At 41.7% G+C, this 14,593-nt stretch overlaps 1 protein-coding gene across 35 annotated transcripts in view; it reads right to left on the bottom strand.

Moving 5' to 3' along the window:
• The window catches only part of LIMCH1 (LIM and calponin homology domains 1), a 357,562-nt gene that overhangs the window by 212,790 nt on the left and 130,179 nt on the right, over positions 1–14,593 (bottom strand). For 33 of the 35 annotated variants that reach the window (XM_084971777.1, XM_084971782.1, XM_084971778.1 and 30 more), the window contains exon 2: positions 4,585–4,655. In XM_084971777.1, coding sequence (XP_084827903.1) covers positions 4,585–4,655 — 71 coding nt within the window. Of the gene's footprint in view, positions 1–4,584; positions 4,656–14,593 lie in introns of those variants that run through there. The other 2 variants (XM_084971780.1, XM_084971781.1) reach the window with 1 other exon arrangement.

Genomic DNA, 14,593 nt, shown 5'->3' with positions numbered 1-14,593 from the left:
TCATGCGTGCATTTTAACCTCCTAAACGTCAGCTACACAGATTCGGCAAAAACAAGAGGAAGAGAGAGTTGGCTATATAGCAAAAACACATCTCCTGTAATTCTATTTGGCACATGCACTCTATTTTCTTCTTGCTGTTATTGTAAGTTATGCATGTTTGCATAAGTATTGCTGTATACAGGGGTGCAAAAGCAAGGGCACCAGCAAAATGAAAGAGCATTTCATAGGCAAAGTGAAAGAGTTCCCCAGGTGATTCTAGTCAATTTTTTTTTTTTTTGATCTTTTTGGGCCACCCCAAGGCATATGGAAATACCCAGGCCAGGGTTTGGTCCAATCAGAGCTACAGTCACCAGCCTACACCACAGCCAGAGCAATGCCAGATCAGAGCCCATCTACACCTTACACCGCATCTTGCGACAACGCTGGATCCTTAATCCACTCAGCGAACCCACATCCTCATGGATACTAGTCAGGTTCTTGATCCACTGAGCCACAACAGGAACTCCCTTAATTTCCACCTTATATGCTGTCTGTCGGTGCCAGTCTTTTCTCTCTCCCATCTCTGCTGTCTTTACTACAAGTCCACCAACCTCGTTTGTCTCCATCAAGTTTTGACGGCTCTTACCTACGAAAACTAGACCCTTATGTTTTCCACTGACCATAGCCTCCTACCCCCTCAGCTCATGAGCTCACTTGCACTGGACTTGCCATCTTATCTTAAGAGGGACCACCAGACCCTTGATGCTTACATTTTTCCAAGACCACCAACCTGGCTCAGCCCTTCTTCTTGCTCTGTCCAGGGGAGACCCCGTGGTTATCTTCTGTACTGCCCTTCTCAACACTCTGGGTTTTCTAGCACCCACTCCATCCCTCTACCGACCCCCAAACTCTTGCTTTTCTCTCTCATTAAAATCCCAACTCCAGACATAGGACAATGACTAAGAGCAAAAGCAATCGGACTTCTGAACTGAAATCTTTCTTATCTGGTATAACCTTAGCCAAGTTATTGAATCCTCTGTGCCTCAGTTGTTTGCTCTGTAAAATGGGTATATAATAGGCCTCCTAGGCCACAGGTAAGCTCAGAACCAGGCTGATAAGAGGAAAACCAGGCCTAGAAGGTGCCCTTCTATTTGAGAAGAACTATGAGGTTTTCCTGTATTTTTTTTTTCCCACGCCCATAAATAACTCAGGAAACCTTTATTGAACAAAGAGCATGCATGGTTTCTCTTTGCTGCTGCAACCAACATTTAAAGCCAGTCCAACCAGAAGAGCTCAACTGCCAGTTTTCAAAATTTGAAATTATAGAGAGTTCTGATGTTTTTAAGTATTGCTAGATGGGTGGCAGTCGTGAGTTAGAACTTCTAATCACCAGCATCCACAAAACTCTCTCTGGGCCTTGACGGTGATGCGGTCTTGGGCATCCGCATCTGCTCTCCAAAGACAGGCATTTGAAACCAGCATGGATCTGCTATCTGAGAAGCCTCACTTGCCTGAGTCTCTAAACTGACTTTCCTGCCTTTTGGGCCCTGCCCTCAACCAAACCCATGCCTAGAACAGTGCGAGACCCCTTCCTTGCCAGAATGTTCTCTGGATATGAGTCTCAGAAAATACACTTGCTAATCTCAGTGCGTGGCAGCCCCAATCCTAGGTGTGCCCCGCCCCGACCCGAAAAGAGAGGGAGAGTTTCTCCATCCATCCTGACAGGCAGTGCGAACTGCTCCTGGGTCACACTTTTGTCGGTCATTGCTCTGCGGCCCTGGACTTAGACCTTTGCATCTGGTTTGTCTGGCTGCAGATCCAGCTTCTCTCCAAGGCTCCAGCAGCGGCTTGTGCTCCTGGCTTTCCTCGCCTCAGGCCATCAGTGCAGTTGGTCCCACTTTTACAAACTGTGTTGGGGCTGCCAGATGGAGTCCCACGGAGAAGCCCAGACGTGACCCTGGTCCTCAGACTCCTTCAAATACACCAGTGGGTCTAATCCTCTGTGGTTAGAGGAGTCAGACAACAATTCATTTGTCTTGGGTTTTGTCCTATCTACCCAGACAGTAACATCTGTCTACATCCGGTGCGCTGGACACATCCCTCAGCTCCACCCTCAGCCCATCCGCAGTCAAAACCTTTTATTTACTTAAAGAGGCTCCTGGCTGTAATCTGTGCCTCTGTGCCGTCTTGCCATGGCCTGGACCAAAACCCCACCTCTCCAGCTCTAAACAACCCCAACATTCACTGATGTGTTTGTAAAAGGCCAATGGTTAGTGCCCCTCCACACATGGGAGATGCCATCCTCCAACTCAACATCTTCATCTCTGGAAGAAGCCAAGTCCATGTGGGCAGATGTCTCTGGATCCAGAGCCTTGTCTTCAGACGAGCCCACCTAACCCAAAGGCAGGCAGGCAGGTGCTAGGACTTCATGACAGATTCATCATATAGCAGAGGGGTGGATGCGTGTAAGAATCTTTGGGGCATATGTTAGGTAAACAAGACTTGGTACCAAAGATTCCACTTCAACAGACTGAAGAGAACAGGATGCACATAAATTAGATCAGATTCTGGCTAGTCTGCTAACATCAGGAGAGGGCTCAGCCCAGAATCACTGGAGAAGCAGGTGTTAAACATGAGGCAAGTGTTTGGAGCCTGTCTGAGCTTGTCTCCATGAGATGCTAAACTAATTATGGTTTTCCTAAGAGATGAGTTCTGACTTAGATTTAATAAAGGGAAAAGAGGGGGTGAGGAAAATAAGGTATGAGAAGAGGAGAGACGCCACAGGAAGGAAGTATAGAAACAGCATCGGGGCTATAAAATTTCTTTGAAGAAGCAGGGCAGTGGAGGGCAGGAAAAACAAATGCTGACATGAACTGTGTTGAAAGTGGCTGCATAATAATCAACATTTGTAGAGCAAATGTAATTTTTAAAAGCATCTTATCCATATCATCCTGCTGAAATTCACAAAGAACGTATGAAGTAGGCAAGAGTGATAAATGTTTTATTACCGTTTTAAAGAGAAATAAACGAGATTTGAAGAGGCTAAATGATTTAAGGGTTGAAGAAAGGACTTGAGTCTCCAATTCTCAGGCTCTAAACTCCCTGTTCTTTCAGCTGCATCAGTGGGTCTCAAAGAAAATTCTGCAAGTCCCCAGAATAAGAATGCATCCTTTGTGATTCCATTTACATGAAGTCCAAGATAAGGCAACAAAGATGCTATGGTGATAGAATCAGAATGGCGCTTTTCTATTGATGATTGAAATTGACTGGGAAGGGATATGAGGGAAATTTCTATCCTATATCTTTTTTTATGGCCACACATGAGGCATATGGAGCTTCCCAGGCTAGCGGTCAAATCAGAGCTGCAGCTGGTGGCCTATGCCACAGCCACAGCAACGCCAGATCCAAGCCCCATCTGCGACCTACACCACAGTTCACAACACCACCTGATCCTTAACCCACTGAGTGAGGCCAGGGATCGAACCCGAGTCCTCATAGATGCTAGTCAGACTCGTTTCCACTGAGCCACAATGGCAACTCCTCTGTCCTATATCCTGATCAGGGTGTAGGTTACATGCATGTACCCAGTTTCCAACATCCAACAGCTTATATGTTTAGGAGCTGCATGGTTCATGCATGTACATTTTAACTCGATGAAACAAATATCGGTATCAAAATTATAGAATCTATTAAATTAATTTAATATTTGGACTCTTAATTTGAAGTTTATGTCTATCCATCTACAAGTGTGAAGGCTCTAGCTTATTTTGTGTCTGAAACCACTTCCCCGAAAGCTCTCAAATCCATCATCACGGGAGCACTCTAGAGGCAAAGCTCAGGTTCAAAACTAAAACCTGAACACTGCACTTATTTTGTCAACAGCACAGATTTAATATATGCAAAATAACTTAGGGAAGTGGGCTTAGTGAGGAACATTACCTGGCATGTGTCACGATGTTGTAAGTAAACAGAGGCACTGCTTTCATTTGGCCCACGCTGTGTTTTTAGGGGGTGGGGAGGAATAAGGGGGGGAAGCTGCTACTCCTACCACAATTTGGTCCATATCCTTCCAATTACTTGGACCCAAATTCCTACATCAGAAAAGTTGCTGGAGCTGAGGAGCAGCTACCGATACTTCTTCTTTACATGGTTTGAAATTGCCACAGTCCCCACCACTCCCTACTGACACCAAGATTGCTTACATTTACTGCCTAACCCAATGATTTTTTTTTTTTTTTAGGACCAAACCCACAGCATATGGAGGTTCCCAGGCTAGGGGTTGAATCGGAGCCACAGCAGCCAGCCTACGCCACAGCTACAGCAACGCCAGATCTGAGCCTCATCTGCAACCTACACCACAGCTCATGGTAACGCTGGATCCTTAACCCACTGAGTGAGGCCAGGGATCGAACCGGCAACCTCAGGGTTCCTAGGTGGATTTGTTTCCACTGCACCACGATGGGAACTCCACCCAGTAATTACTTTTTTATTTCAGAGTCAAACTATGAATAAATTCAAAACAAAACACTGGAAATTCTGCAGACAAACTGAATAGCATTAGTGATTTTTCTTAAATAAAACCAACTTAATACAGGCTATACTTACTCGCAGAGAAGGATTCCATTTTCTAACCCTGTCCGAAAATCTTTATCACCAAAACTTCTGCCGGTTACTTGCTGGAAAAGAAAAAAGAAAAACAGACCATAAATTTTTCTTTTTTTAATAAGGAAGCTCAATGATTTTTTTTTTTTCTTTGTCCAAGCTACTTCAAGAGCCTTGAATAAGTGGTGGCATTTCAAGAATGGGGAACATCTGTTAGGTCTGAATTTCCTTTTCGTGTGTAGCTTTGCTTAGTTCAGCTAATCTTAAAATTAGACTATGTCTTTGAAGCTTTTTTTCCCTATCTATTACCTTTAAAAAATATCTGTTCTTCCTGATAAGGATATTACTTTTTGAGTTTGGCCATGATAAGGTCACAGCCTCTTTCATTCTGAGGATCCAACCCACACTTTCAAAAAAGCCTGCAGAAAGTACCACCTAAGGATAAAGTATCTATTTGTTAAAACATTAAGGGGGCAGAGGAGAGGAGGACACAGACCCCCAAACCTCAAGAGACTGACATCAAGACAGCATGAATAAAGCCAATAGCCGTAATAACATGATGTGAAAGAGGAAAATAAAAGCTGGGAAAACAATAAACTGTGCTGTGTCTGACAGCTCAGGACTGATGGCCTTTCTTGATGCCTCTGGCTCTCAGCAGCCCTTTGGTGTCAGCGCCAGGGCATTAATTTGTTCATTCAGTAAATATTTATTGAGTATCTACCATATGCCAGGGAAATATGCATGCTATAAATTCTAAGCTGCCTCTAAAATCGCAACATTTTTAAATATTGCTAACGATCCAAGAAAGAAAATTAAATCAAATCATTAAAAAATACTCTAACAATAAAGGGGGGGGGGAGTCAAAGGGAATAAAGAATAGATGGAATAAATAGAAAGCAAACATTATAGACTTAAACCTAACCATATCAGTCAGAGCATTAAATATAAATGCTATAAAACCACCCTAACTAAAAGACAGAAATCATCAGATTATATTAAAAAAGCAAGATCCATTTATGTGATGCCTACAAGAAATATGCTTTAAATATAAAGACATGAATACGTTAAAAATAGAAGAATAGGATGCTAGTACCGATCAAAAGAAAGCTAAAGTGGTTATATTAACTTCTAGAGCAAAGAACAATACCAGGGACAGAGAAAGTGATCTTATAATGACAAAGGTTTTAGGTCATCAGGAAGGCATAACAATTCTAAATATTTTTACACCTAATTAAAAAACACAGGAGTTCCCGCAGTGACTCAGGCTCAGCGGTTAAGACTAGCATCCATGAAGACACAGGTCCGATCCCTGGCCTAGCTCAGTGCTCAGAGGGTTAAGGATCCAGTGTTGCCGTGAGCTGTGTGGTGTGGGTCGCAGATGCAGCTCAGATCCCATGTTGCTGTGGCTGTGGCTGTGGCTGGCAGCTGAAGCTCTGATTCCACCCCTAGCCTGGGAACCTCCGTATGCTGTGGGTGCGGTCCTACAAAAAGAAAAAAAAAAAGAAAAGAAAAAAAAATACACAAACAAAACTTTCAAGACACAAAAGCCAAAACAGATAGATCTGCAAGGAGAAATAAATAAATTCAACACTAGAATCAGAGATTTAGTATCTCTCTTTGATAACTGATAGAATAAGCAGAGAAAAAGTCAGTAAGGATAAAAGAAGGCTTGAACAACCCTATCAACCAAATTGACTTGATTGACAGTCCAAAATACTCCACCATACAACAAAATAAACATTTTTCTTAAGTTCACACTGAACATTTCTTGAAATAGACCAATTTCTAGGTTAGAAAACAAGTCCCCACAAACTTAAAAGAATTCAATCAACAAAAAATACGTTATCTGACCACAATGGAATGAAATCAGAAATTAACAACAGAAATGTCTCTGAAAAAAATCCCGCAACATTTTAAACTGAGTAATGCAATTCTAAACAACCCATTGATAGAAGAAATCAAAAGAAATCAAAATGTATTTTGCAGTGAAAGAATATGGCAATATAAAAATGTATGGAAATGGAGTTCCCTAGGCCTAGCCAGTTAAGGATCTGGCATTGTCATGCTGTGGCTCCAGTCACTACTATAGCACAGGTTCAATCCCTGGCCCGGGAACTCCTGCATGCTTCAGGAATGGCCAAAAAATGTATGGAAAGACACTAAAGCAGTATTTGGGGAAAATGCATAGCACAAAACACCTATATCAGAAAAAAAAAAAAAAAAAGATCTCTAATCAATGAATTCTGCTCCCAACTTAAGAAAATTAAACTCAGATTAAGTAGAAAAAGGTAAAATTATATGAGTTCAAATCTAATAGAAAACCAAAAACCAATGGAGGAAAAAAAAATCAATGAGATAAAAAGCTAATTATTTGAGATCAATGAAATTTAGAAACCTTTAACTAATAAAATTGATAATCTTTTGTTATAAGAGAATATTATAAATAAATTTGTGCCACTAATTTCACTAACTTAGATGAAATGAATAAATCCTTTGACACAAACAACCAAAGTTCACTCAACAAAGAAGCAGATAACCTTCCCAAAAGAAAATATCAGGCCCAGAAGGATTACCCGGTAAATTAGAGCAAATATTTAAGAATGAAGTGATGCATTTCTATACAAACTCTTCCGGTCCACTGAAGAGGAAAGTATACTTCCCACTTTACTCTATGAGGGCAGCATTTCCTTCTGAAGACATTATAATAGAGATACACACACACATATAATGGCAGACGGACAGACAGAGACAGAGCGAGAGAGACAGACAGAGACACAGAGAGACAGACAGAGACAGAGACAAAGGAAATATGCCAATACCTATCTCTTCATCATGGAAATCAGACTTTCATTTTCTCCTTTAAAAATTTCCCTATCTTTCTAAAACTTTCCCCAATTCATACATAATACTTTAATCATCAGAAAAACCAAACAAGTTTTGTTCGTTTGTTTGTTTTAAGAGAGCAGTCTAGGGAAACGAAGCTGTCCCAGCTCTTATAAATCAAAGTTCAAGTTCGATTATGAAACATCCTCATTACCACTTCCACTAGAAAGACAGTTCACACGCCAGTATAATACACTGCCTCAAAAAAAGTCCTTGTTAATATCCTCTCATTCTTATTTGAGGGAAGGTGAGAAAAAAAAAGAGAAAAAGTTTGCAAATATCTAGTTTTTTTCCCAAACTAAAAAATTAACAAAGGAATTAAAGAAAGGCTTTATAAAGATAAAAATTTAACCACAGATTTTAAACACCACAGCGTTTTCTCTCCTAACTCTATTAGTCCTGATTTAGACTCTCAAAACCTGACAAATACTCTCTAAAAAACTAACTTCCATTCACCAAGAAGTGATTAGAAGATTTTAAAAACATTTTTTCAGGTCTTGACAGTTTTCGTTAAAAGTGTTATATTCTAGTGCAAATAGGGCTAACATGGAGAACCCAAGATAGTTTATTTATTTATTTTTGCTTTTTAGGGCCACACCTGTGGCATATGGACGTTCCCATGCTAGGGGTCAAACCGGAGCTGTAGCTGCGGACTACACCACAGCCACGGCAACGCCAGATCCAAGCCATGTCTGCAACCTACACCACAGCTCACAGCATCACTAGATCCTAACCCACTGAGCAAGGCCAGGGATGAATGCTAGTGGGGTTTGTTTCCACTGAGCCACAATGGGAACTCCAGAACCCAAGACAGTTTAGCTACACTTATTACAGAACCTCTGGCTAAGTTAAGCCAGGTCCCTCCTCATTTACTGAGTGATAATGATGATCAGGGCCTGGAGACAGAAATATGAATAAGACCTGCCTACTGCATGCAGAAAGCTCACAGACTGGGGAGGAAAGCAGACCTCTAAATGCTGACCATAACAGAAGGTAACATACCATTAAGATTATAAGAAAATGTTGGTGACCCATGAATTATCTTGCATGTGATGCATAGCCACCAAAAAATTTCAAGTCCATTGAATAGTCTAAAGTCAGACTGCTGGATGTGCTTGAGTTGTGGGATGGAAATCCTATGAAACTGGATTGTGATGATCATTATACAACTACAGATGTGATAAATTCATTTGAGTAATAAAAAATTAAATAAAAAAAATAAAACAAATAATAATAAAGTCAGTCTGCTAATCAGGATGAGTCTGATTAAATTCAAGTTCCTAGACTCCTAATTCTGGAGGTGAGAGTAGGCAACATGCATTTGGAGGAAGCGTTCATTTCTGCCTCTGTTCCTCCTCCTCCTTCTCCTTTCTCCTTCTGCACCCTTTAGGTCCCAGCATAGCTTTCACACGGCTTTCCACTGGTCCAAATGTCATCCATTCTTTCAAGCCTAGACTATCTAGTATAGAGACATTTGTGCCTTTGTTAGGAGGGTCAACAGCTGAATAGACTCCAGAAATTCAGCAAGGACTATGCTACTGAAAATTCTGGTCCTTAGACCACTAGCAGCAGCAGCAGCAGCGGTGGCGATAGCATCTTCACCTGGAATTGAAGACTCTGTCCTCCCACCCTCCCCAAGACCTACTTAATTAGAGCAAGTGTTCAAAAAAGATCCCCATGTGATTCTGGTGCAAAGTAAAATGTATATATATTGGCTTTTTAAGGCTGAACCCACAGCATATGAAAATTCCCAGGCTAGGGGTCTAATCAGAGCTACAGCTGCCAGTCTACACCACAGCTCACAGCTACAACGGATCCTTAAACCACCGAGCGAGAGCAGGGATCGAACCCACAACCTCATGGTTCCTAGTCGGATTTGTTTCTGCTGTGCCATGACAGGAAAGCCTCAAAGTAAATTTTACAAATCCCTTACCTTGCACACTAAACTAAGCCATCAGTTCAGACTCAGAAAAGGAGGACCTTCCATTGGAAATCAGGATTTGGGATGACCCGTCTCAATAACCCCTCTCAGCTACATCTTTATGACGTATTTACAATGTTACACATTATATATTTTAACTACAAAGCCTGATAATTACTATTCCTTCATAGCAGCATAAACCATTCCTACCGGAAAAAAAAAAAAAAAAAAAACACAAAATAGCTGCCAAGGATCAACCACCATTACCAACAGACCATGAGCAGGGGAAATGACAGAAGACTCTTGGCAACCTTCCAAACAAGGCACTGGCCAAGCCATCAGCTTGTGATCACTCTCCAAGGACACAGAACAGGATGAAAAAATTAGTAGAGCCCTTAAGGAGGTTCTGTGGTAGAGGTATGGGATGTGGGGTGGGTGGGAACAGAGCCCAAGTTCAGGAGCATTCAGGGGCTAACAGGAGAAGAGCAGCATGAAGTGTCAAAAGCACTTTGTCACTCCTCCAAAGGCTGCTCTCCACACCTTGCTGGTCCTCGCCCATCTGATCAATTAGTCCTTGCAACTTTACCCTTGCAGTTGTTCAGCTTAGTCATGCTTGACCCTGATCTTTCAGAGCCAATGGTACCCACCAACAAATCCACCCTTCAGAATTTTGTCAGAATCCACCCACTTCCTCCATTCTACCACCTTACTCTAAGCCATCATCATCTTACACTTAGGTGACAGCCTCTTAGCTGGTTCACTGCATCCACCCTTGCCTCCTCCATCTATTCTCAACACAGCAGCCAGGGTACCCTGTCAGGTTAGATCATGACACTGCTCCCCTCAATACTTCCCCATCTTACTATGGGAAAAGCCAGAGTTCCTACAGTTCTCTACAGATATTCAACATAAAAACAAATAAGGAGGAAAGCCCTACTAGGAGAGCATGGATAAAACTACTGACCATCACCATGATTTTAAGGGTGGACACAATGAAACTAAATACACACCCCTCCCAATGGGGCTCCTCAGAAGCATTTATGGTTGGCAATTACATTACCAACTGTGCCCTGTCTGCCTTTTAGGAAAGCCCAATGCCAGATTTTTTTCTGCTGTATGGTTTAGGATTAATTCACTTTCATTACAAACCAAAGTATTTGTTGGAGGGACACCCTGTCTCAGATTAAAATAGTCCATTAATGGATAATTTACCAAAACCTTAATGGTTTTAAAGGAAAAGCTTTCATCTATCTTAGCAATCAAACCCAAAGCAGAAGAGGACATCATGTTGTATCAACACACTATTTTATGCAAGTAATTATTGAGTAATAAATTCATTGGTATTCAATTTCCGTCCCATAGAATTAAAAGGTCATTATGCCTCTGAGTTTGTCCATGTCAATGGCACTGATCTAAACCATTCAAATCACTGAAATATGGAGGACTTTTTAAGAAAAAGTCTAATAAAGAAAACCACACAATTTTATGGCAATGTTTTTACGATGTGTTTATAATGTAACATGTTGTATATCATAATGCCACATTTCGTTAATTACTTTGTTACCATCGCTATTAAGAAATTGTCATGAACAGTCAACCACTGCCAAGAATCCGTCTCACAGCCTGATTATTACCCTTGATACGAATTGTATTTCAGAAATATTTTCACTAATCTTCAGTTGTTTTTTGAAAGCAATCTGGTGGGCAAACTGCAGTCCACTAATAAATTGCAGCTCTGAAGAGAATTTGAAATAAACGTTGGAAACTTGTTTTTAAAGACTTTAAGAAGAGATTTTATTGGCTGGCAAAATCATGGTCCTTGCATTCAAGCAATTGAAAAAAACAATACAAAATTTACTAATTTTGACTTGACTTGCGAAAGACATGGACATTTTCTCTAAATTGTTGTACAAAAATAGGTGCACTTTTTAGAAGGTTTGATTTTCTCCTATCAACTATCTCTAATTTACTACAGAAGATTATTTGCAGCTCATCATGCTCACTTCTCTTCTGATTATATCTGCCTTATTTAACAAAAAGAATCTTTCTTTTGACATCTGAATTGTAAAACAAAGCAGAACAGAACTGCTCTTATCATTCACCACATTTGAGAAATAAATCCACCGCTATTTCTGTCTCCTTAATGAGGTTGCTAGAAAAAAATCAAGCCAAGATTCTATGGAAACACTTCGTAAACCATCTCAAATCATACTCATCTAAGCAAAAGTTAGCAATCAACCAACAATCATACCTACTTCGGGCCAGGCAGTGTTAAAAAAGCATGAGTGAGATCAAAATAACAAGATCTGGACCCTCCCAAGGAAGAATCTACAATCCAGGGGGACAGATAAAACACTTCAAAACAGGAGCTGGTGTTGGAGGAGAAGTATGGTTCAAGCAATCAACACAAATTGCACAACTAAAGAAACAGCTGAAAGATAGTCGTTCCCATCCATACAGTAATTTCCATATGTTCTCTCTGTTCTAAATGTTTGCCACAGATTAATTTATTTAATCCTCATAACAGCCCTATAAGGTGGGTCTGCGTATTATTGTTTCCATTTTAAAGTCAAGGAAACCGGAGTTCCCGTCGTGGTGAAGTAGAAACGAATCCGACTAGGAACTATGAGGTTGAGGGTTCGATCCCTGGACTCGCTGAGTGGGTTAAAGATCCGGCACTGCCGTGAGCTGGGGTGTAGCTTGCAGACGAGGCTCGGATCTGGTATTACTGTGGCTGTGGTATAGGCAGGCAACTGTAGCTTTGATTAGACCCCTAGCCTGGGAACCTCCATGTGCCAGGGGTGCGCCCCTAAAAGGAAAAAAGACCAAAAAAATTAAAAAAAAAAAGGAAACCTAGACACAGAGAGGTTAAATAACTTGCCTAAGGACACAACAGCAGAGCCCAAGTAAATAGCAGAGCCAGGATTTAACCTCTGTATGACTACAGAGTACACGCTCCTACATCGATGTGTCTCTGAGCAGCATCTAAGCAAAGAAATGAACTCTCTCTGCCTGAGATAATCAAGGAAAGCCTTTGAGGGGCTAACATTTGAATTGGTCCTAGAGGAGAAGACAGGACCCCTCAAAGGAAGGAGATGAAGTAGGACACCCCAGGCAGACACAAAGACCTGTAACCCAGGTTTATCTGAGAAAAGGCGGCAAGTCCTAAGAGCTGAGAACAGGGAGGGGGGGGGTGTTAAGGTGGAGGGGGGTAGCAGGAGCTAAGGTGCCACAGTAGGCACAGCCCATGTGGTAAAGGACGTGTGAAGTCAGAACTATTTGTACTTGAACCTGAAACAACAGAGACATCCCAGAAGGTGGGACAAGAGAAAGGTCTTGGGCAATCGTTCTCCCCATTTCCCACGAATGCCCTACTCCTAAAGGGACAGTCCCAGAAGGACTTCCTCATGGATACTTCCAACCCCATCTTATAGCCAAGGACCTTGCTTTTGGAATCACAGTGAGATCAAGCCCATCTGGTCAGACTTTCCTTTAGGACAACAACCCTTAGCCCCCCACACAACGCCTTATATAACATATCAACACACACATTTTCATCTTTTCCTGCCAGCTCAGAAGAAAGAAGTACACTTTCTCTTTCTCGCTCAAAAAATGTCACTGTCATATAAAGGGAATTTAAAAAATAAAAATAAATTAAAAAGCAAACTGAAAAAAAGCAAAAAAAAAAAGAATTCACTTAGGAGGCAACAGAGGGGTAGGAGGGATAGCAAGGGATCAGGTCAAGCTGAGTGTCCTTGGGAGGACCTTGACCTCTACGGGCCTCAGTTTTCCACAGGCTCTGGAGCAAGATGCTTTGGTGATTAAGAGCACTGGCGTCAGAGCTGCAGTTGGTCACCATTACCCTGTGCATGAGAGGCCAGGTGGTATAGAGGTTAGGAGTGCAGACTGGAACCAGAGGGCTGGGGTTCTCTACCAGCTTCTCTTGCTGTGTGACCTTGGATAGCTCACTGAACCTCTCTGAGCCTCCCCATCTATAAATGGGGATAACCGTAATACCTACATCAGACACCTGCCTAATTTTATAGCCTACTGTTAGCTATCACGATTGTCCACAGAACAACCCCGAGGGAGCTTTTAAAACACAATTCATTGGGCTGGACTGTGATAGAAGATAATATAAGAAAGGGAATGTATATATATAGATGACTGGGTCATTTTGTTGTGCAGCAGAAATCGGGACTACATTGTCAATCAACTCTATTTTAATAAAGAAAAAATAAAATAAAAAACAAAAACAATACAAAACAAAATTTCACTGTTAATACTGGCAACAGTACTAGAATTGTCACAGACCTCATTCTTGCTTTCTCTCTTTCCAGTACTCTTTGCAGCTCTTTTCTCCCTGATCTTAAATGATGCCACGATTTACTGGTTCTCCTCTTGAATCGTAATATCGCCGTATTGTCTGACCCAATAGACCCTGTCTCATCTGATCTGGATCAAGGTCTCAGCAGCTTGATAGTTAACTGCTTCCCTTTGAGAGCTTTTAGATCACGTGCCTCCCCATGACCAGACACTCCTGGTTTTCCTTCTACCTCACTTAATAAATTCTCCTTTCTCCGTCGCCGTCAGTAATTCTAGCCCATGCAGTTCCTAAGTGTAAAACTTGGCTCTTTTTCTTCTTGCTCTGCTTCCTTTGTTCTCTCTTTAGTCACCCCTCTTGCCTGGGTAGTCCCAGGTCTATACGTATCTCACATATAATAATTCGTTCATTTTTATGAGTTACACTATCTTTTTTTTTTTTTTGGTCATTTTGCCATTTCTAGGGCTGCTTCTGCGGCATATGGAGGTTCCCAGGCTAGGGGTCCAATCAGAGCTGTAGCTGCCAGCCTACACCACAGCCACAGCAACGCGGGATCCGAGCCACGTTTGTAAACCACACCACAGCTCATGGCAATGCCACATCTTTAACCCACTGAGCAAGGCCAGGGATCGAACCTGCAACCTCATGGTTCCTAGTCAGATTCATTAACCACTGAGCCATGATGGGAACTCCCACTATCTTGTCTTTAAACATCCTACAAACAATAACTCACACATCTTTATATGTGGCATTGACCCTTCACCCCGCCCCCCAACATCCAGAATCAAACATCCAATTTCTCACTCCACATCTCCACTTGGATACCTAATAGGTATTTCACACTCGTCAAAAGCAAAACCCCATCACAAAATCAAGATTGTAAC

The sequence above is a fragment of the Sus scrofa genome, chromosome 8, assembly GCF_054392235.1.
Source record: "Sus scrofa isolate SSC_HxYL_T2T_F1_AM1 chromosome 8, Sscrofa_HxYL_maternal_Yorkshire_Landrace_v2.0, whole genome shotgun sequence".
Lineage (NCBI taxonomy): Eukaryota > Metazoa > Chordata > Mammalia > Artiodactyla > Suidae > Sus > Sus scrofa.
Note: the sequence above shows the minus strand (reverse complement) of the source record. Positions and strands in the feature narration are given on the sequence as shown.